This window comes from Colobus angolensis, unplaced genomic scaffold, assembly GCF_000951035.1.
Source record: "Colobus angolensis palliatus isolate OR3802 unplaced genomic scaffold, Cang.pa_1.0 Scaffold7, whole genome shotgun sequence".
Classification (NCBI taxonomy): domain Eukaryota; kingdom Metazoa; phylum Chordata; class Mammalia; order Primates; family Cercopithecidae; genus Colobus; species Colobus angolensis.
In genome coordinates, this window is record NW_012120709.1 from 962,594 (window position 1) to 984,733 (window position 22,140).

The 22,140-nt window shown below is 45.5% G+C and overlaps 1 protein-coding gene across 3 annotated transcripts in view; it reads left to right on the plus strand.

The window, feature by feature from the left end:
- Window positions 1-21,360, plus strand: part of AMOTL1 (angiomotin like 1) — a 171,581-nt gene extending 150,221 nt beyond the window's left edge. For all 3 annotated transcript variants that reach the window (XM_011926574.1, XM_011926575.1, XM_011926576.1), the window contains 5 exons: window positions 4,450-4,640; window positions 9,619-9,744; window positions 10,935-11,161; window positions 14,019-14,294; window positions 15,388-21,360. In XM_011926574.1, coding sequence (XP_011781964.1) covers window positions 4,450-4,640; window positions 9,619-9,744; window positions 10,935-11,161; window positions 14,019-14,294; window positions 15,388-15,494 — 927 coding nt within the window. In that variant the 3' untranslated portion in view covers window positions 15,495-21,360. The remainder of the gene's footprint in view (window positions 1-4,449; window positions 4,641-9,618; window positions 9,745-10,934; window positions 11,162-14,018; window positions 14,295-15,387) is intronic.
- The last annotated feature ends 780 nt before the right edge of the window (window positions 21,361-22,140 follow it).

Consider the following 22,140-nt stretch of genomic DNA (forward strand, 5'->3'; position numbering starts at 1 on the left):
TAAATTGGGATACCAGGGAAATGCAAGGCAGGGCCCCATGGAATTATCTACTGGATAGGGCATAGTGGTTGTGGTTAAAACACTTGAAAACACTTGAGCACATGCACTCAGGCCAGCTCAGCCCTCTCGCAGGGCAGGCCCATACAGTTCCCTCTGGGTGTGTGCATTTGGCTGGAGAAGGAGGTGTTAGTGAGATTGCCCAGAAAACTAAGAAACCCACCTCCGCCTCCCACTGTCTTGGCTTGGTGGATAGCTCATAAGAAAAGGCAGATCTGTCTGTGGACTTCTAATACTGATAAACTGTGCCACATGCTTTGGCACAGAGTTACACCCTTCAGCTGTTCTCTATTGCTCAGTTGCTGAGATCTTCGCTTCCCCAACTGAGGACAGGGGTTCTCCCTGGTTCCAGGTACGGCATTGGCCCACAGTAGACACTGATGAATCTTTCTTTGGCTGACCAAATGGGCACATCTTGGTTCTTAGAGCACAAAAACAATGTTCCTTCCCGGTTAATATGCTGTCCACACCCTACAGTTAGATTACTACTTCTTGGCCTTCTGAATGCTGTGAAACCAGACTTACCTCCGTTATCCTTGTTGTTTATCAAGAAGAAACATAATGTTAGAATTATTTGAAAAGTATCTTAATTGCCACAGAGGATAGTTGGCTGTATGCACACTCAGACCCATGCACGCTCACCCACACAGTTTCCTCAGGCAGGCAAAAACAACATTCCTGCTGTGCATGAAGGCTGCTGACAGGCTGAGGAGCACCAGTGGGGGACAGAAATTTCAGAATTGAGGCTCTCCTGGGAAATTACTCTGCTTTCATTTTGAATTTGTGTTTGGGAGCTGATGGCAGACCCCCAGCTGTATATGGCTGACATGAGACCAAAGAGGAGGAGACAGTCTCTAAACAGAACTGTGATGCTCAGCATCTCTTTAAAAATAACATTACAGTTTGTTGTTGTTGTTGTTGTTGTTTGTTTTAATGAGAGCATTAATCTGCCTCCTATGATATGAAATACATTCAGCGATTATTTCCCTGTTGCTCTTGATACTCATTAAAAAGATAAGTAGAGGTTGAGTATCCCTAATCTGAATTGCTTGGGACCTGAAGTGTTTTGGGTTTTGTATTTTCAGGTTTGGGATGCTCAGCCTTCTTATTTTTTTTCCTGTAATACTTCTTTATTTTCTGATTTTCCAAGTAAGCATACATTATCTTATAACTGAAAAAAGGTTAAAACGTTGTCAAAAAAATCAGCTGGAAACATCTTGAGGTTTTTACTAGTTCCATGTGGCAGATATTGTAAAAAGGGCAAAGTGTGTCTAAACTCATTTTTGGGGACTGTGGGCTGGTCTGGGGGGCAGCACTGCTGGCCTCACCAGGGATGACTCGGAGTCTACTTGAGAACATGAGTCATGTGAGGAACTCAGCCTGTCCAGGAAAGGGGATCCAGGGCCTCTCTGATCCCCTCCTCCTCATTCACCCTCACGCAACTCATGAACGTGCCTGCCAGTTCTTGGGCAGCAGCCTCGGGCAGCCTCGAGAAAGACTTCCGCCATCCACGCCACACCCTGTTCCTTCATCCCTGTGTCCAAGGCAGTTATCTGACAGCTTTAGAAAGCATGCTGGGGTCCCACTGTCACAAAGCTCCTGGTCATCTCCACCCTCAACAGAACAATAGACCAACCACATGGACTCACCACTTCCCATTGGGCATGATTCTGAAGAGACTTTTGAGAGTGCGGCTTAGAGTTCTTATTGATTCAACAGCCCAGACAAGGGCTCTGCCCTTTGACTTATGCCGGAACACAGCTGACCCCGTCTACTTGGCCCCCTCTAACAACACAGAGCCCTCGAGTCAGCTCCAATTATTTCTTCTGGACCTTTCCAGAAGGGCTGGTACACTGAGGATGAGCAGAGAGGGATGGAATCGTGTGTTGATTTCGAGCATGGGCCCCAGGGTTAAACCAGCCACAGTTCAATCCTACCTCCCACCAGAAAAGTAGCCTAGAGTAAGTCATCTTTCTGAACCTCAACTTCCTTATCTATAAAGTGAGGCAAATAAATTATACTTACCTCACACTTGTAACTGCAAATAAAATCTGAACAAAGTGCTTATTGGAATGCCTTGCACTTAGCAACTGATTAAAAACAAATCACTCTCACTGCTGTTTTTTCATTGCCATCAGTACCTTCAGCATCATTTGAAGTTTTAGGGCATTCGTTGGTACCCTCTCCCTAATTCCGCCATTACCCCATATTTTCCAGCCTCATTGAGAACAAGGTCAACAGAAGTGTGGCATACTGAAGGGGGATGGAGAGAGAAAGATAGGTTGGGACAATAGGACTAGCAGAAAGAAAAGCTCTTAATCAACAGTTCCTGTTTTATAAGCAGTTGCCCCTCTACCATGGGAGGTCAAATAGTGCTTCAGCATCATTAGAAACTGAGAGGGAAGTGAAAGAGAAAAAAGATAAAAGAGAGAGGGGAATTTACATTTTTAAGAAGTCACAATTTTATCTCTTTTACAAAGAGCTCAAATTAATTTTCACATCTTACTTCCACAGTAGTCATATGAGAAAGAAGAGAGAAGGTTCTTGAAGAATGTGCTTTAAAAGAGAAATGAGGCACAGGGAAGTTAAAGGGACCAACCCAAGGTCATGTAGCTGATGAGGACATTCCTCCCACGTGAACACATTGAGGGGGAAGACTTAATCTGTAGTGTTCACTGTTGCATCCCTGGCACATGATACATGCTCAGTCAATACTTGCCGTCTAGCTGACTGGGCGGTAGAAGCTGGCCCACCTGACCATCAATCTGTTTTTCTCGGTAACACATTTACCCATTAGACCATGCTAGCTCTGTACCCTTGAATGCTGACATTCATGCATTTATGTAAATAACTCTTAATGACGTGAATTGGGGGGCTATGAAGAGTTGTCATGATCTCATGTGAGGTTAAGAGGATTCTGCAAAAATAAGCCAGCTGAGATGGTAACAGAAGGGATTTAGATAGAAACTGACAAGCATAGATGGCAGCTTAGTGAGGCCATGGGAGATTTTTCTTGGAAAGTTTCTAAAAATAAGGGAGCGTCTCATCTCGCTGGACTGGTTCATTTGTTCTCCTGCCTGAGGCTAGGTGCCTAGCCAGATGGAGTCAGTGCCCTTCCTGCACAGGTCAGGTGAGGATAGGTGTGCCCTTCTCCTGTGTTCCTACTTAAAAAGTTGGTCACTGGCAAGATACCACTTCCTAGAATAATTTATATTTGTAGCTTTAAAAAAATTGAAGAAAAACAAAATTTGGTTTACAAAAAATCCATAGACCCATTTCTTTTTTCCTCTCTGATACGATTAGATTCCATCAGTACAGCTCTACTGCCCAGCTGTTGCTATGGGTAATTCCCCAGTCGTTTTCTTAATCTAGGGGATTATGTGGTTCTGGGTGAAGCATTCACATGCCTCTCATCTTGCACCCAGCTCTGCATTTAAAATTTGCAATCACTGGAAAATATGAGGGGAATGTGTACCCCAGGATATAGACTATCTGGGATGAAATCATTCTCCCTGGAGTACTAGGGAGCCTGGTCCACACTCTGACTGGGCCCCTAACCCTGAGACCCCGAGATGACCTCTCTCTGCTGCTGCTCTGAAAGCAGAACTTTCTCAGAATGCCGACTTCTTCTGTGTCATGCTCTTTAGAGGAAATAGTGTACCTAATTAAAGGAAAAAGATTCTGAAGTATGAACATCCTCAGTTTGTAAGCAATCCAGAAAATGACTTTATTTTCTCTTATTGACACAGATGAAAAGAAAAGACTGAAAAATGAGCTTGCCTTATGCTAGAGGTCTTCTGCTTTCATATGCATTATCTAGTTTGATTCTCATTCTCAGGCCTCTGAGTGGGGCAGGTATGAATACCTCCTTTCCCAGCATTGCAGTTAGGGAGCATGCAAGTTAGGGCATCTCCCACTTCCTTTGCCTTCCATTTCCCCCGCCAGCCTTAGGGGAAACAAACAGTTGGAATCACTTTGTGGAATTCTGGAGAAAGTACCCTAGACCAGGAGGCCAAGACTTAATTCCTATTCTTGCTTTTGGTGTAATTAACTGCATGCCATTTGACAAGCCACTTCCTGTCATGCAAAGGCCTTGACCTGCAGAGATAGACCCAGATTTGAATCCTGACCCTACTACTGATTAGCTGAGGGACATTGCATCATTAATGTAATCCCTCAGAAACTTCATTTCTAATTTGTAAAACTGGGATAATATTGTCTGTTTTGCAGAACACCATGAGAATTAACTACAATAGAGGAATTTGGAGGTGAAGTAGCATGGTGTGTGAATTGCTGCAGGATCTGGGGAACTTCATCTGTTCTGTATGGGCAGTTGTGTAGACAGCATTGATGTGGTTTTGAGCATCAAGATGTTTTTTTCTACTCCTTCAGAAACATGGAAATGGCCAGCCAGCCAACGTGCCGGAATACAATGCCCCAGCCCTCCTGGAACTTGTGCGGGAGAAGGAGGAACGGATCCTGGCCCTGGAGGCCGACATGACAAAGTGGGAGCAGAAGTACCTGGAGGAGAGCACCATCCGACACTTTGCTATGAATGCTGCGGCCACCGCAGCAGCTGAGAGGTGAGACCAGTGGAACTCTGGTGGTCGTAAAAGCAATCAAAGCAAAACAAACAGGCTATCCAGAGAGGCCCAAGACCCATCCTAGGGAGTGAGGTCAGCTAAAAATTATTTTTAAGTGGTTATAATGCTAGTTGGAGAGCAAAGTGGTATAACATTTCTAGAGGGTAATTTGGCAATATATATTTTCCCTTTGAGTCCACAATTCTAGTTCTAGACATTTATCTTTTAAAAATCGTATAAGTGCCTGAAGATGAATGTCTAAAGAGTTAATCTCAGTGTTGTTGAAAATATCAATACATTTAACACAGCCTAGATTTCAACAAGAGGAGGTTCATTTAATAATTTAAAGTACATCACACAGTGGAATACTGTGCAATCACCAAGAATGATGTTGTGAAAGTATATTTAAGGCACTTTTTAATGCTGGGTTTATATCATCGGCCAAATTAGAAGAATAGATAATCCTCATAGCAGCCCTGAGAGCAAGTATATTATTATCATCTTCATTTTACAAGCAAAGAAAATGAGGCTTAGAGAGGTACCGTGGTTGACTCCTAATCACACTGGTAGTGGGTGGTGGGCCGTGTGTCAAATGGAGATCTGCCTGGCTTGAAAACTGATTTCATTTAGTTTGAAATTCTTTTCTGCTACTGTCAGTTTTTACCTCAGTTGCCTTACTTCTTTTTGTAGGGGCACAACTTATTCTGTCTTTATAAACTAGCTCAAAGTGTGCAGTAATTCACAAAAAAAAGCTCCTAAATGTTCTGTTAAAACATACTGTTGTCAGAGTGAGCAAGGCACTCTTCGCCTTTGGCCACTGGATCTCAGCCGCATGCATAGTCGCTGCGCACACGTGGGTGGCTGTGCAGGGGACCAATCCAGCCCCTCACTGCCTGCCACCCAGTTTGCTTTCTGCCCATAAGTTATATTGGGCATTTAACTTAAAGTTGTTTGCAATTCACCAAAATTTAGGGTCAATTTATGTGGAAAGGATCCTCAAATTTCAAAGGAGCATCCAGAAAATGGGACTTCTTAATAAGTAAGGGCTATGGTGCTATTTGGATGACAGGACATGAACCGAGAGAGGAGTAAAAGCCACATTGCCTTGGGATGGGTTACTATATTTTTAATGACTACGAGAAGGCCTGTTGGGGTGGAGAGGGGATACTCTTGAAGTTATTCACTGGCTGTCAGGCTCATTACTGAAGTAGGGGAGAATCCCCAGTAGTATGCTCAGATGTTAGCTCCAGGAATTGGAGAAAGCAGTGCCACCATTCGGGCGTTAGTGTCTGCAGTGGGCGCCACAGCACACTTGCACCGAGAAAGACCTACAGACCCATGTGGAAAATGACCATTTGGGAATCATTTTTCTGTGCTTCCACGTTGTTTATGTGTGTCTACACTTTGACGGGAAGCAACCTGCAGTATCCATGAGAGTGAGACTTTGGGATTAGGGATAGACACTTGAGACGATGCGGTGAAGCTCCGGGGTACTGGGTTGAGAGCTGGAGGGAAGTCGCAGCCTCCAGTTCAGCCCTTGCAGTATATGGATGGGCACAGGGAAGCCTTTTGAAACATTGGCTGATTTTTACATAATTGAAATGTGTTTTTTTTTTTCAGCTTTTTGTTTTCTAAGCTAATAACTAAATTTCCTCTCTCATTCCGAGGAAGAGAACAGGTCATCACAAAGTCACAAAGGGACCTGGCCTTCTTAGACACGTGTGGTCTAGTGCACTGCTATGCGCGGTTGCCCTGGGAGTTTCCTTCCTCCCTGTGATTGTAATGGAAAGAACACTGCACAGAGAGGCAGGACACCTGCGCTCAGGGCTTCTCCCTCCCTTCCTGACTGTGCGTGTGTGATCCAGGACAAGCCCTTCTGAGTGTCACTTACATCACATGTGAAATATAAATGATGAGAGCAGGGAACCTGACCACATTGCTCTGGCTGAGGACACTAAAGCCCCAGTAGCAGTGTAAATGTGTGACCTTGGAGGAATGACACAGGGGCTTCCACGTGTCATTGTTGTTTCAACATCTGTGGGTTTATTGCGTTAGATGTCTGTTTGGGATCCTGGGCCCTGAGAGTATGAATGGGACTAGAAAGTAAAAATCAGGGATGGGATAATGAATGGGTCCAAAGCATAAACCCTGTAGTGGGCAGAGGAGGGAGGGTGGGGGGCGAGTAGAACCACAGACCCAATCACAATCACCCACTCACAGGATTCTAGGCCCAGCCTTGTTCTTATCCTTTGTGCAAGGGGAAATTACTTTTACCCCAGACAGCAGGAGTTCTGTGGGATTTACCCAGTCCCACTGTTCCCCTTCTCTGCCTTATTTGGAGTCTTGGATGGGTAGAGGGAGCCCCTTTCCATCCCCGTCACCCCGCCTTCTTTGCTTTTACACATATTTATTAAGCATCTAATAATTCTGTGAGCAACTGCCCTCCCCATTTCAGACTGCCCCTTCTGGGTGGGGGAATAGGTTCAGAGAACCTCAGATAGTTAGCCCCAATCTTAATGTTCTTTTCAAAGAAAACCTCTGTCATTTCAGCGTTGCTTTTTTCCTTTCAGTAAGAGAAAAAAGGAAAATGATGCATTTTTGAGAAAGGTACACATTTTGAGCCCTTATTGACTAGGTGCTAAATGGCCACAAATTGGTAAAAATGACTATTTCCAGCCGTTAGTTTTGTGACTTTTCAACTACGGATGCATGCTTTATATTTATAAGCAATGATTTTTAAACAAAGAAAATAACTTATGTACACCAACTGGTTTTCGCATCTTGATGCTGTTGGTCAGAATTTTTAGAGAGTCAGCTTATCTTGTATGTATGCAGAAGGTTTTGAAAATTTTTAAAAATTTCAAAGCAATGTAATATTTCTTTCAGAGTTTTATATGTTTACTGTCTAAGTTGCTTTTATCTAATTGTGTTTGCTATCCTTACTTGGCAATGTAAACATGAATTTTTAGATTTGTTTCCAGCTCCATGTAAAGTCTCCAAAAGTAAATTTGTTGAAAGTGTTTCTAGCCACTAATTTCTATATTGATGATTTTGTGCACCATAGTGTGAATTTATAATTTTACAAATATGTTTAAAGCATTTTGTTTGCTTTCTACATCACTTGGCCTTTAGTGTATTTTCAATGACACTTTGCACTTTTCTGAGCCACATTCTCACATATGCCCTCTGGTTTGTTTTTATCTTTATTCATCTTTGCTGAGACCTTATTCTTAAAGACATATGAAACTTGCAGGAGTATAGAGTGATGGTTAGGGGCATGGACTTTGGAGTCATAAATACCTGTGTTAGAATCAATTTTCACTATTCACTAACTGAGTATTCTTGGCAATGTCACCTCACCCTGGTTTCTTCATCTAGAAATTGAGGATAATAATACCTCGTGCACAAGCTGGGAGAACTAAATGAGAGACCATGTGTACCATGCCCTACCCAGTCCCTGTGTGAAGTTAATGCCCATTAATATTGATGGCTGTCATTAAAGGGGCCTCAATTTTTCTGTTTTGGGCTAGTCTGTAAAAAAAAAAAAAAAAAGGCTTTAAAGTTTTCAGGCCAGTCACGGTGGCTCACATCTGTAATCCTAGCACTCTGGTAAGCCAAGGCAGTTGAATCACCTGAGGCCAGGAGTTCAAGACCAGCCTGACCAACATGGTGAAACCCCGTCTTTACTAAAAATACAAAATTAGCCAGATGTGGTGACGCATGTCTGTAATCCCAGCTACTTGGACGACTGAGACAGGGGAATTGCTTGAACTCAGGAGGCGGAGGTTGCAGTGAGCTGAGATCGTGCCACTGCACTCCAGTCTGGGCAACAAGAATGAAACTCCACCTCAAAAAAAAAAAAAAAAAAAGTTTTTCAGTATGATTGTACATTGGAATATGAAGTTAAAAAGATGTAAAATACTTGGCTACATTATGTCTTACTAATTAAGTACTCATGTAGTCAGAGCCATTATTGTGCCTTTCATCTTGAGATATATCACTTAGATGACGCAGTGATCTTATTTTTACTAATCATTGTTAGCAGCAATTGTAAAAACCAGTGGCAGGAATAATTATCTGTGACTGGTTGTTTATAGTCAGACAGTTGCTTGCAGTGAAATTACTTCTTAATTTACTTGTGTCTGCCCTTGCCCTCACTGCACCCACCTCACCTGAACTTGTCAAGGACAGTGTCTGCCTTCATCTTTCTGCCCTGGGCCCTGGGATGCCTATTACCTTGTCCTGACCTGCATCCCAGGCAGGGCCCATAAAACAAGAAGTGAGACAGAATACAACATGAACGAAGACTTCAGCTTGGAGCCTCACTCTCTGAGAGGACCAGTCTCAGTTTTAAGTATTTACTGAGCCCCCATTTCACTGTAAAATACTGAAGTAGGCATTCTATGCTATATGGGTGATAAACAGAAATAAAACCTAAACTCTGATTGGAAAGGTGAGGTATAGGACAAGCATGAAAAAGTACAACCATGGAAATACCAACAAATATAATAATAATAATAATAGTGTCCATATGTTAGTAGATTAAATCTCTAGGTACCCGTTTTACATATTCATAACATGCCATGTAGTTAAATACATAATGTAGTCACAGGGCAGAAGGGACTTGATTTTTGAATTTTTTTTGTTTTCCTTAGATACTGCTTAATTCTATCTAGTTTAGGAAGAGAATTGGACAGAATTCAGGAGAGGAAAAGTGGGTGAAGGAATTTGTGGGGTTTTAGCACAGCACCCTGTGGTCACCTCTCCATAAGCATTTACACCTTTTTCTGTATGGGCATCAGATGAGATTGATAACTGAGCTGGGGAAGTTGGGAGGGAAGGCCTTCATGGGCCAGTGGGAGATGCAGAGCTGATCTCTGTTCCAGCATGAACACCAGCCTCTCCATTCTGTGTCTGTTTGCATTGAGACAAAGCAAGAAGGTTTCCCGTGATCAAACACATATCCTTGTGTTGCCAGGGACACGACGATCATCAACCACTCACGGAATGGCAGCTACGGAGAGAGCTCTCTGGAGGCCCACATCTGGCAAGAGGAAGAGGAGGTGGTGCAGGCCAACAGAAGGTGTCAGGACATGGAATACACGTAAGGGACGGCTATGTGTAGCACGTGGGACCCGCCAGCCCATATTTGCATTCACACTCCAGGCCTTCCAGAACAGATTGCTTCTCTGTCATGTTCTGAAAGGCTGTGAACATGAGGTCTCCAAAAACTCTCCTCCCCCATGCTGTGCCATGGAGAGAAGGAAAAGGTTCCAACCTAAGCACGTGGTTCCACTCAGCAATGGGTCTGGTGCCAGAGTTCTCTGGGGGAAATTGCATGTCACCTGCAGGTTTTAAGATGTAGGCTGAGTCTAGTGACAGAAGAATTTAAATGTCTGTGTTATTTCTTGGTGTCTGTGATATTATGAGCTGAAAAGGGGAAACATTATATTCCAAAGGTTCAGAGTTTTCGAGCCAGAATTTCTATATTCCAGTCCAAAATAAAGAACATATTTAGCTAATGCACTCTTCTGATGGGCTATACAAAATTTCCAGCAGACTTTTTGACATAATAAAATTAGCCTGTCCTACTTCACTACCTGAGGGCTGGTGGAACCCTGGGAGCCCTAGACCTCTTATTTTGCAGATGTGAAAATAGGGCTGAGTAGTTGAGCCACTGATAGACAGGCTCAGTGAGTTACTATCAAATTTGTGAAAATAACTCAGCATTCTTCCAGAGAAATCATCTTCTACCAGAGAACCTGTTCATCTTGGTTCTTTTTTCTTAGAAAATAGAGAAATTGACTTTAGTTGAAAGCTCACCCTGTTTGAGGCTTTAGAGTTTTTATGCTTCCCTATCCCCTACCTACCCCCAGCCCCTGCCGCCAATACTAGACCCTCTAAGTATGGTCCCCAGCCCACTTCGGTCCAGGAATGTGGCCATTCTAACTGTACCTCCCTGAAGTCCCAGTCTCCCAAGGTGCCAGAGAAGGGTAGCCGAGGAAAAGAAGGAAGAGAAGACCTGGAAGGGGAGCATAGGTGGGCCCCACACCTCTGTCAGGCCATGATTGGAAAAGCAAGATCAGACAGCTTCTCTGCCACTCATGGGACTTTGGCCTATGACCAAAGACCTGTCTTAACAATCTGGAGATGATCAAGATTTGAAGACTTGTACTGTGCTTCATCCTCTATCCCTAAATTACAATTAAAGTCCTTGGGACAGCCTGAGATAAATGTTTCAAGTTTTTCTAGCCAAGTGGCTTTTTATGAAGACTGTTTTGTTTTGTTTTACAGTATTAAAAATCTCCATGCCAAAATCATAGAGAAAGATGCTATGATTAAGGTCCTACAGCAGCGATCTCGTAAAGACGCCGGGAAGACAGACTCCTCCAGCCTACGTCCTGCCCGCTCCGTTCCATCCATAGCAGCAGCTACTGGGACACACTCTCGCCAGACCTCTCTTACCAGCAGCCAGCTGGCCGAGGAAAAGAAGGAAGAGAAGACCTGGAAGGGGAGCATAGGTGGGCCCCATACCTCTGTCAGGCCATGATTGGGAAAGCAAGATCAGACAGCTTCTCTGCCACTCATGGGACATGGAAATGTCCCTGAGTAGTTCCTGGTCTCAGTTTACTCATCTGTGAAGTGGGGAGGGAAATCAATCATACTTCAGTTTTAGAAATTCAGTGAGATATGTGGAAGCACTGTGTAAATTCTAAAGACTGCACCACTGGAGTAGCTCTTAGCCATGGGTTGACTCAGATCATAATTATCTATTATTGTTATAAGTTGAGGTGACCCTTGTAACACAAAAGGCTCTCATGGAAAAGCCTAGAGACATCACGTCTCTGAACTTGGCTGTGCTCTAGACCAGTTGTATGACGGCTCCACCTCTGCTTCCATGTCTAGAAAGGGAGGACAGTGTCTACCTGCTTTACCCCATGGGGCATGGGAGGGAAGAATGGGATAATGGGGAGAGGACATTGGAAGAAGTGCTCTCTCGCATAAGGTGGGGGTGGTAAGTTTTTGCCGTATTGTTGTTGCATGGGCAGAATTTTGAGGAACATCCTCTAAGTGTGGTCTTAGCCAGGAATAGGTTTCCTGGGGGCAGGTGGGCTTGTTGGCTGGCTGGGCTAGCCAAGCTGGAGGGGAAGCAGGCAGTGTGCCCATACACAGGTCCTCCACACCATTTCCCTGCACTCTGGCCTCTCCAGGGGTCTGGCCCTTCTTTGATGCATTTTCCCACATCGGATCATGTTTTCGTTTCTCTGTGCAGCTGAGAGCCAGTTGTCCTCAGCATAGGACCCCAGAGGAGACTGGCTGCTCTGGGCCAGAGGGGATAAGAGCTTCCATATGAACCCGACAGAGTTGGGGGGATCAAAGGCTCCCAGCCAGAATCTCTGTTTGAAGTTCCTCCACTGGTAGCTTCAGCAGCCCCTGCCCCCAAAGGAAATACACTTCAAAGAAGACATGTGTGTACAGCAGCTGAGATCATCAAAGACTGTCCCAAGGACATTTAGCTCCCAGCCCAGCAAGAGAGCCAGGAGGCAATGCTGAGACAGGCCTGGTCAAGGAGTTTGAAAATTTGCTCAGCTCTGGTAGAAACCTCCCTGGGAGTCCCCTGTTTGTGACATGCAGCCAGGCAGGCATCTCTGGTGTCTGTGCCTGTATCCCCTAGGACCTGGCATGTCTAAACCAGGCCTGGGAGCCGGAGGACTTGTCTGAAGGAAGAGCTCCTGTGTTTCCTGCATTGATATTCCTCCTCGTTGTTGTCATTGGTGTCCATGTGTCACAAACACAGGGAGGGACTCTCCGAGGGGCTGAGGCAGGTTCATAGGTGACTGTGCAGTTCCCCACATGTTGTCACCATTGCTTGCCTGATGGACTCTGGAAGGAGGTGGAGGTGACAGCATATACCTTCCCAATTGCTCAGGGGCTCCCAGGAGTTATGGCTGGCTAGTGACTTACTCAGCCTGTCACTCCCTACGAGGACATCCTGCAGACTCTAGAGTTTCCACAGGCTGGGCGATGAAGTGGAAAGAACATAGGTTGGACTCCAAATCAGGCACAGCTGGGTTTGAGTCCCATTTCTGCTGCTTCTTAGCTGTGAGATGTTAGTTTTTCTGAGCTTCCATTTCCTTCTCTGTAAGACAGGATAAGGCCTGCCTCGCAGGAATGACGTGCAGTATGAAGTGAGGTGATGTGGAAACACAGGTGAAGGCCTTTGCTGCTCAGCATGGTCTGTGGGCCAGCGGCACCATCACCATCGGGGAGCTTCTTAGAAATACAGAATCCCAGGCCCTGCCTGCTGGAGCAGGTCTTGCTTTTAATGATATAGCCAAGTCATTGGTATGCACATTGCATTTTGAAAAGCACTGCTCTCAACAAACTGAACTGCCCTGAGTTCTGAATGGGCACCTTAAAACAGCCCTGGCAAGGAGACTTTATGAATTGCTGGCTATCTAACCAGATAAGAGTACAAATACTTGATTGTGCTTACTGCATTTTCTATAGGCTAGCATTCTAGGGTGCTGGCACTTTCCTGCAGGTGTGCTGTATTTAAAAATAAAAAGTTATCCTCCCGCCCAGCTTTCCAGAAAGGCTCTGAGGAAAATGGACACCTGTGCACACCACGCCTCCCATTTCCATAGCCAGCATCTCCTCTTCCCCACCCCAGCCTCACTCCTCTTGGGAAAGTGGGTAAGGAGAGGGCTAAGTGGCCTTTCCTAGGAGGCTGGCTGGCTTTCTGCTTCTGGGAGGCTACAGTTCCACTGCAGAAATGTGCAGGTAGCATGTTTATCTTTGAACCCAAGCCTGTAGGGGACCATCCATCCATTACGAGGAGTAGGGTGGAATTGTGAACTATTCAGAAGAGCAGCAAGCCAATGGGAACATGTCTAGGACCGGGGAAGCCTTGTAGTTTTTCTTAAGCACACTGCCACGCTTCAGGCCAGCCCTTCTGGGCCACATTGGGGACAGCAAGCATGGTCTCTACAAAGCCTTGCAGGAACCTCCCTATCCCTCCTGCTGGCAATTAGGCACTTCTCTGCTCGTCCATACCACCCTGTGATTAATTTTATCCTACAGTTTATATATTAAATTATAATCAGTTTACTTGACAACTACTTCTCCACTCCAAAAAAAAGAAAAAACCTACAATTTTTTAGGAAGGGGACTAGGTCTTTCATTTTTTATTTTCTCAGTGTTTGTTATTTTATCAGGCTTGTAATACGTGTTTATTAAATGCTTGGGGAATGTAATCAATGAATGAATGAGGCAGTCATCAGTCAACAAGGAACAGACCTCCAAGACTAGATTTTTAAAAAAAAAAAAAAAGGAAAAAAAAAGAATGTCATTGAAAAATCTGTTCTCTGCCCTCAGGATTGTTGCTGGGGAAGGAGCACCATGAACATGCCTCTGCCCCACTGCTGCCACCCCCACCCACCTCAGCGCTGTCCTCCACAGCCTCCACAACGGCAGCCAGCAGTGCCCACGCCAAGACGGGCAGCAAGGACAGCAGCACACAGACCGACAAGAGTGCCGAGCTCTTCTGGCCCAGCATGGCCTCCCTCCCCAGCCGTGGCCGGCTGAGCACGACCCCTGCTCACAGCCCTGTCCTGAAACACCCAGCGGCCAAAGGGACCGCAGAGAAACTGGGTATGTGGGCTACCCCACCTTGATGCCCCTGAAAACTGTGGAACTGTCTGGCCTAAGAGAATCTTTCGTTGAGCTAGAGAGGAAGCAGGAGCACCCATTAGCTCTTACTCTATGGGGATGTTTATGAGTGTGGCTATCCTAATGCACTTAGGATATGTGTGCCCTTTCTTATTATGGGAATAAATATGCATATAGAAACATCTAGTTTATTACTATTTGAAATGAGTGCAGAGCTCGAGACTACGCTGGCAGTGCATGCTTTTTAACTAACCCTTCCCTGGAAGGAGTGACAGCAGACCCTCTGAGGGACTGAATGCCCTCTAGTATGTTTGGGAGCCAGAATTGGGTACCAGGTACATCAAAGGCACAAGTTCACTGTTGCCTTCAGGGCTCTGACTTGCCAGGGATTTTGGCCTCAGTGGAGGACATCGTGATGGAAGGAGAAGGTAGATTGACCTGCAGAGTCAGTTAACTTGTGGCACAGCACTTGGGCCAGGACTAACGAGCTGCTTAAAATATCTAAGGGAAGACAGCTTGGGAGAGGTGAGCTTTGCAGTGAGTCCCGAAGTGTCCTGGTTAAGAATAAACCTGGCCTTGTGCTAATCATGGTCATGGGGACCTCCCTTTTCAGGAATTCTTTTGAGGAGGTGCAGCCTCTGTGGGGCCTAAGTTAACTGTTTCCTCCAAGCGGGTTGTTTATTTTCACTTTTCAAAGTAGACAAGTAAATACACTGTTGTCACTTTTTAAAGATGTAAGTCTTTTCCAAGTAAGCCAGAGAACATGTAAAAAGTGCCTGGCTCAGAATATGCGCCTGATAGTTTTGAGTAGAGGGTGTGAGGGGCCCCTGTACAGAGTCCCACTATCATCCTCACCCTCTGAATCCTCTGCCATCACCATCCTGGTTTGTATTTGTGTCTGAATCCTGGCCCAGTCATTCTGTGTGTTCCCACTGTGGGCTGGATCATCTCACATGCACTGTGGTGGGAATCCTGGGTGTGCAGTGGTATTGGATGTGGGTCCATTTTAGAGAGCCTGGAAAGCCTGTGCCCCTCCTGAGGAATGGGCAGCTGATGTCTCCCCTCTATTTGGCAGAGAACTCTCCTGGCCATGGGAAGTCGCCTGACCACAGAGGCCGGGTCAGCAGCTTGCTGCACAAGCCTGAGTTCCCCGACGGAGAGATGATGGAAGTCCTCATCTAACTGCCATCCCTGTGGAATTTCAGAATGGAGCATTGACAAACAAGGAAAGTGGCAGAGAAAGAAGAAAGACCTAGAAGGTTGTAGTGAGAAATCAGGAATGATTGGAACTGATAAAGATTTCAGACTCATAAGAACACATTTTATAAATGTTAAACACAAAAACAGGAGACCTACATGACTGAAGATAGAAGAGAATGCGATGGATTTTATTACACATGGTGGAAGGGAGAAGAGGCGTGTAGGTTTGCAAACAAAGTTAAGAAATAGGAAATTGAATTTTTCATTGTACAGAAAATGTATCTCTTGGGGAGGGCCTGTGTATCCCCATTCTCTGATTATAAACAGATAAACCCAAATGTGGATCCTCCTTGGAATACCCCCATTCTCCTTGCCTCTTAGCATGTTTGGTTTAAGAAGAGCCTCCAAGAAATCTTGAGAGCCTGTCTTGGCATAATGCAGTGTGACTTGTGCCAACCATGGGGTGTCCCGTGTGTGTGAGTGTGGCGGTGAGAAGAAGCATCGAGGGCGAGAGGGATATGAAAGCTGGTCTTCACCTAATTACCTGTTTGGTTTGGATTTTCAAGAGATGATTGGGGTTCTTAACCTTTCTGAATTCTGCAGTATTTTCTAAGCAGGATGGATTATGATCTCAGTCCTCATCCATCCTAACTTCTGAGTTCATCTCTGTCTCTGCTTTACGGTCTTTAATTTTTTGTTGTTCCTTCATTTGTTTTTCTTTTTAATAAGACATAGCAGAATTCCTTAGGTATGGGATTTATGAGAGCAGTACCTGAACCGTCATCATTCCTGCTTGTTTGATAGTGACCAGTAGGACAAAGCCATGTGCCGCTTCCTGGCTGCTTCACCTTTGCATAGCTGGGTTGCAGCTGTGAACCTCATTCTGACTGTGAACTAAGCAAGCTTTGAGGAGGCAGGAGATTCCATGGGTCCCTGTGACATCTTGCGTTAAGATCGTGGCACTTGCTTTTTTGTCTCTCACATCAGCTCTCTTGCAAGGAGCTTGACATTTCCAAACTCCATTGCTCTGTTGGGGAAGACTTAGGACAGCACTCCAGGAAAACAGATGACAATTTACAGACAGTTGTCTCAGTGGTTTCCAGAATCCCACCAGCTCCCATATACCTTCTTGTATTGAGGCTCATGAGCGTATTCACACTCTTTCCGCCCCTGCGCACGCCTCTGCTTGCTCTCGATCAGCACCCAGACCTCCATGGCACTAGCTTGCCTCTGTTGTGAACTTCTTTTGTAACCTACCAGGCCAGTGTATATACAGTGTTGTCAGGTTTTTCAGGATTTCAGTTTTGAAGCAGTTTATTCAAAGTGAGACAGAAGTGCCATGGAAAAGAAGCAGGCGTGTGTTAGGTGGCAGGTCCCTTAGACCGCTGCTGTGACATTGCATATCCAATTCTTCTGACACTGGCTTCCTTTACAAATCTAGGAGATGCTGGATTAGAAAAGAGGAGAAGCTCATCAGGCCATGAGAGAGATGCTCCTACAGGGTCCTGATGTTTTTGTCCCTCCAGGTCAGCTGGATTGGTGTTTTCCCAGTTCCCTTTCCTCATGCTTGCTTAGAGGAAGAAAGAAAGGGGGGTACCTTTTCCAAGTACCTTCTAAATGAAACACTCAAGACAGTGCTACTCAGGAAACATTGCTCGGGTAGCTTATTTTAGGACGGGTCTTGGGTGTGTAACCCTGGTGAAGTTATAGCCTCCCCAAGTTGAGGTGATAGAAGGAAGACAAGAGGCGTAGGCTGGAGAGGGGAGGGAAGAAATCAGTGGCTTTGGCCAGCCTCTGTGCCACCCAATATGACAGAGGAGTGGGAACTGGCCCTCTGGAGCTCTGCTTTGCCATAGGCACTGCACATTGTGCCACTTGCTCATCACCTCCTCTAGTCTCACACTGAACATCGGAGTACATGTTGTGCAGACGGGAAAACTGAGGAGCTCTGAGAGGCTGAGCATTGAGCTCGCCCCATGTCCTAGGGTGTGGGAAGAGGGCATAGGAGGCCTCATCCATGGGGGAAAGGATTGAGGATGGACATGGGTGGGGGTAGGGCATAGAGATCCCTTCCTAATCTCTGTTCCCACCACATTTCATGGCAGATGAGGTTAGGAGATGGCAACTAACTCTCTTAAGGACATTTTGACCCCAGTTTATGTTGGGGATGGACCAGAAAGTAAAATGTCTAGAGACAGGAAGGTAAGTCAGCTCTGCCAGCCCCTACCATCAGGTCTAGGCCACCCCAAACTTGGGCTGCCTCCCTTAGACATAGGTTAGAGTGAGAGACCCAGCCGTTTCTCCCGAAGCCTGGTCTTCATGCCCCAGACACCTCATTACCCTAGTCAGGTGTCAGACTTGCTTGCTTTTCAAGGTCCGCCTGAGCTGCCAAGTGTTTTCATTGTCAGAATACAAATGGACACATGGCCATGTTTCAGGGTTTCAACTGCATTGTATCGTGGACTTTGACAACATTTTTTTCTCTAAACCTACTAAGACTCTTCCTTAAGAACGAGATCTATAGCTTTAAAATGCTGCCTTCTGTGGGAAATTTCCTGCCAAGCCAGGGCACTAAATACTTTCATCATTAGAGCTTTCCTGAAGTCCGGCCATATACTGAGCACCTGCTCTGAGTTCTGGGTGGCTTACAATATCTCAAACAGATTTTCAGAAAAATAATGCAACTATATTTTCTAGCACCAACTGTATGCAAACAGTGTGGCAAGTACCTTTTAATTAGTCCTCCACCCATCTGGAGTACAGGGGGTGAGTTTATTATTCTGATTTCACGGATGAGGAAATGGGCTCAGAGAGGTGAAGTCCCTTCCTGAAATCTCACAGCCAGGAGAAGCCAGGATAATTTAAAACAAAATTTGGAGAGGCGCTGCGCATAGACCGTGGCTGTACGCCCTCTAACATGTGGCGCTGCATCTTGGCAGTCTCTATCCCTGTCTGTGATGTGCGTGTGCACATGTACCTACGTGGGTGCACACACACGCAGCTATCACACATCTCAGAGCCTAAGAAATAGGACTAAGCCCAGAACTCCTAGAATCGCCTATAAATGCCAGGCATAGATGGAAATTATTGTGTTCCACCAAAAGCACAGCTCCAAACTATACCTAAAAAATACTTCTGCACTTTGCAGAGACCCGGACTTCAAACTTTCCCAGTGGAGCCTGATTATAAAACTTGAGGGTCCCGTCTCAGGGTGAAGGGGAGAGGCTCCGGCTTCACAGGAAGGTATTCCAGCATTGTTCTGCTTCACCCTTGACTGTGTTGTCTGGCAGTTTCTGTGTGCTGCCAGGAGATTATATGGAATTGGAGAAGTTGGAGTCAGGTCTCTGATACCAGAGTTTCACTAAGTAGATGCCTCTGTAGCTAAGAACTATTCCTGTCTGCAGGTCCGTATAGCTATGCTGCCAGGAAAAACACATTATTTTCCAAAACTTTCAGAGCATGTGCAGAACCCTTTCTTAGCATTTTCTTCTCTCAGCATTTTCTCTGCCTCCCAGAGGCTGGCAGCCAGTGAGTGGCACTGTGGAGTTCAGCACGTTCTAACCATGCACGCAGGGCAGGGCTGCCTTGGCCACCCTCAGGCTTTGGTTGGGAGAGCAGGCAATGGGAGCCCTTCTGGGTGCAGTCCTCTGGGGTTGCTCTTTGGCACTCATGTATGAGTTTGACTCCACAAGGCTTGGCATGGATACCAAAACAGTTGCACCAAATTAGTTCTGAACCTGGAACACAGAAGCCAGTGCTTCAGGAAGGAGGTGCTCAGAATACCCCGTGCAGAGCAGCCAGTCATTCCTCGTGTTTGTTCTCACCTGGGTGTGCACTCTTATGATGCGGTGGCTGTAGCACCTTCATGCCAGGTGCTGAGAGAGTGGGAAATTCTTCCTCCCCACTGGCCTGAGTCCCAGAGACTTAGGGAAACAGACCTCAGGTGAGGCTGGGGACCTAAGAAGCAGTGGATAATAGATTGGGGCATTCAGAGCTTTCGAGGCAGGGGGCTTACGTTTTCACTGCAGGGAGTTATGCTGAGCAAAGAGATGTGTTTTTCAAAACCAGAGTATTGCCCCGTGTCCACACTGGAGTAAGTGGAGCATGCTTCTCTGTGTTCCCTGAATGATCTTGCACTCCTTTTAAGCAAAGGAGTACCATGGCCATGGTCAGTGGGATCCCACAAATGTTCTTAAATGGGTAAGGCTTTAAGTAGCCGGAGAGTATCCAGCCTACCACTGGCTTCTCCACATCCTAAAACCTGAGACAGCCTTGGTATATGCTTTGTAAATGTTTCTTTTCTTGTTGTTTAAGTAATTAAAGTGTTTAAAATGTCTTCATTAGATGTGACGATTGTTTAATGAGTTTGCCTCTGACTTGTGGCTCCATGGGAGATAGGCAAAGTAATTAAGAAGTTACCAGAAATTGGTCAGCTGGGAAATGCAAAAGTTAGCATTTCAGTAAGTGAATTTCTCCTGGAACAAACGAGCAATTTTTCCTCTTTCTCTTAAGTAGTATACCTTTTTCTCACTTAGTAATTTAATGATATATAAAGACATGTGTATAAGTGAGTGCATACATATGAGGTATGACTATAGGGTTATTTGTAGGAATTTCTTTTCTTAACATACAGAAGATCAAAGTGTTTCATCTCACCCCACCCTCCTTAAAAGGTGTCTTTTGGGAGACTATGGGCCGATTGACTATAGTGCTGCCAAGTAAAAAGACCTTGGGAACTCTTCTACCAGAACGGCCTTCGGGGCTTGTAATGTTCCTTTGGTTTCCCCTTAGAGATGAGAAATCCTCCTCCTTTGAGGATGGATTTAAGTTCTGGAAATAATCTCAAGTACTTGATAGCACAGTTGGATGAATAAAGATGGCAATTAAGGTAAGTTACACCATTTTTGTCTCTTAAAAAAATCCCTAAGAAATTTCTTGGAATGAGTTTTTAGACTCAGAGCCTCTCAAAGTGTCCACTTCAAGGGAGGACCGTCCTCATTAGCACACCGATTTTTAAAAATCAGTTCTCTTGCCATGCCTCCTATGTGTTCACATCTCTGCATACACTACAGACGCAAGTGCATAATCATTCATATAAACATCTGGTAGGTATTCTGTAAAACTGTGTTTACTTAGTGCATGTTATTGTCATGTTACGATGTGACTGGGGTGTTTCTTTGTCATGAAACTTTGCTTCTTCACAGAATTAGAATACTGCTCCCTCTATATTGAAGTACATATACAGCATTTTCTTATATCAGCTCCCAAAGTCTGGATGCCCGGTGTTGTGTTTACATGTGATTGTGCCTAGGAGTCTGTTCACATAGAGACACCTGTAAGTATTTATTACAAAACGGAATATAAGCAAATATATCCACATTGGTTTTATTTGAATCAAAGTTTAGGGTTTTTTTTTCCCTTTTGAGGAGGAACGGGGAGCCTCCTCCTCCATGAGCACTTACAGAATTGTGTAAAATTCTGTGAAACAAGGGCAAGCATGGGCACCGATTTCAGCCGTCCCAGTGCCGCTGCCCTCCCACCTGCTCTGTGTGTGTGTGTGTCGCTGTGCTTGGTGGCAGTGTGCCGTGCTCGTGCCGGGCTCTTCCCAGCAGACTCTGGTATCTGGCTGTAACGTTTGGCATCTTCGTTTTGCCAGTCTGTGTTAAGGGGTGGTGTACGTGGCCGTACAGCCAGATGGGTCTGTGTACCAGTGTGGGGAGTCCAAGAACACTGCCTGTCCCCCACAGCAAATATTGATGCTGTTGGTCAGCCAAAGATTTTCCTCTTCTTTGCTGCTTAAACTTGTGCCTTAATATTGTACATAATAAATGGATGAAATGGCAAAATGGCTCTTCCCTCTCGCTTGCTCTTTTCTGCCTTAAAGAACTTATAAACTGGTGCTCAATAAATGTTTCATTTCGTTGTAATCCACTTAGTGTTTTGCTTCAGAGGCCCTCGCCTCCCCGCTTGTGGGCCTCACGCTGACACCAACACACAGCTCTTGACTCTGAGGAGGAAATGAATCATCCAGACCACCGCAGCTTGCAGTCCGCCCACTCCAGGCTCCTCCAGACAAATAAGGAGAAAGGAAACGCAGGGTGACTGTGGGCCTGGTTGTCCACTTTGATCACGTGTGAGTGTCCACTTTTGGGGTTCCTCAATTCAGAGCCTGCAAATGATCACTGTAAACTGGCTCTGTCTCAGGAATTCACCCGGGCAGCCTGGAGTCAGCCATGCCTCTGAGCCCGAGGTGGAAATGGGAGATGGGAGCTGTTATGCTGGCGTCTTGGGGTCACAGGAGAAAAAAGCGGGACTTTGGTGGAAAGGAGTCACATGGTAAGTGGGTGAAATTCAGGCCAGGAGCCTCGGGGACTGAAGCAGAACAGAGTAAGACTCATGAGAATATTCACATGAAGGCCCCTCCCCGGGATCACTGTGTTGAAGAGAGGGTGGTGCCTGCTGTTTATTCTGTGGTCATGCCTTTTCAGTGGAAGCCTCTCTCCTCCTCACCCACCCCCAGCCCTAGCATAGGGAAAGCTTCCTTGATGTGAGCTCTGGGGGAGCATGAAGAACGCATCTCTAGTCCCCCAATAATCATCGGTGTGATTTATATGCATTATCTTCTTCA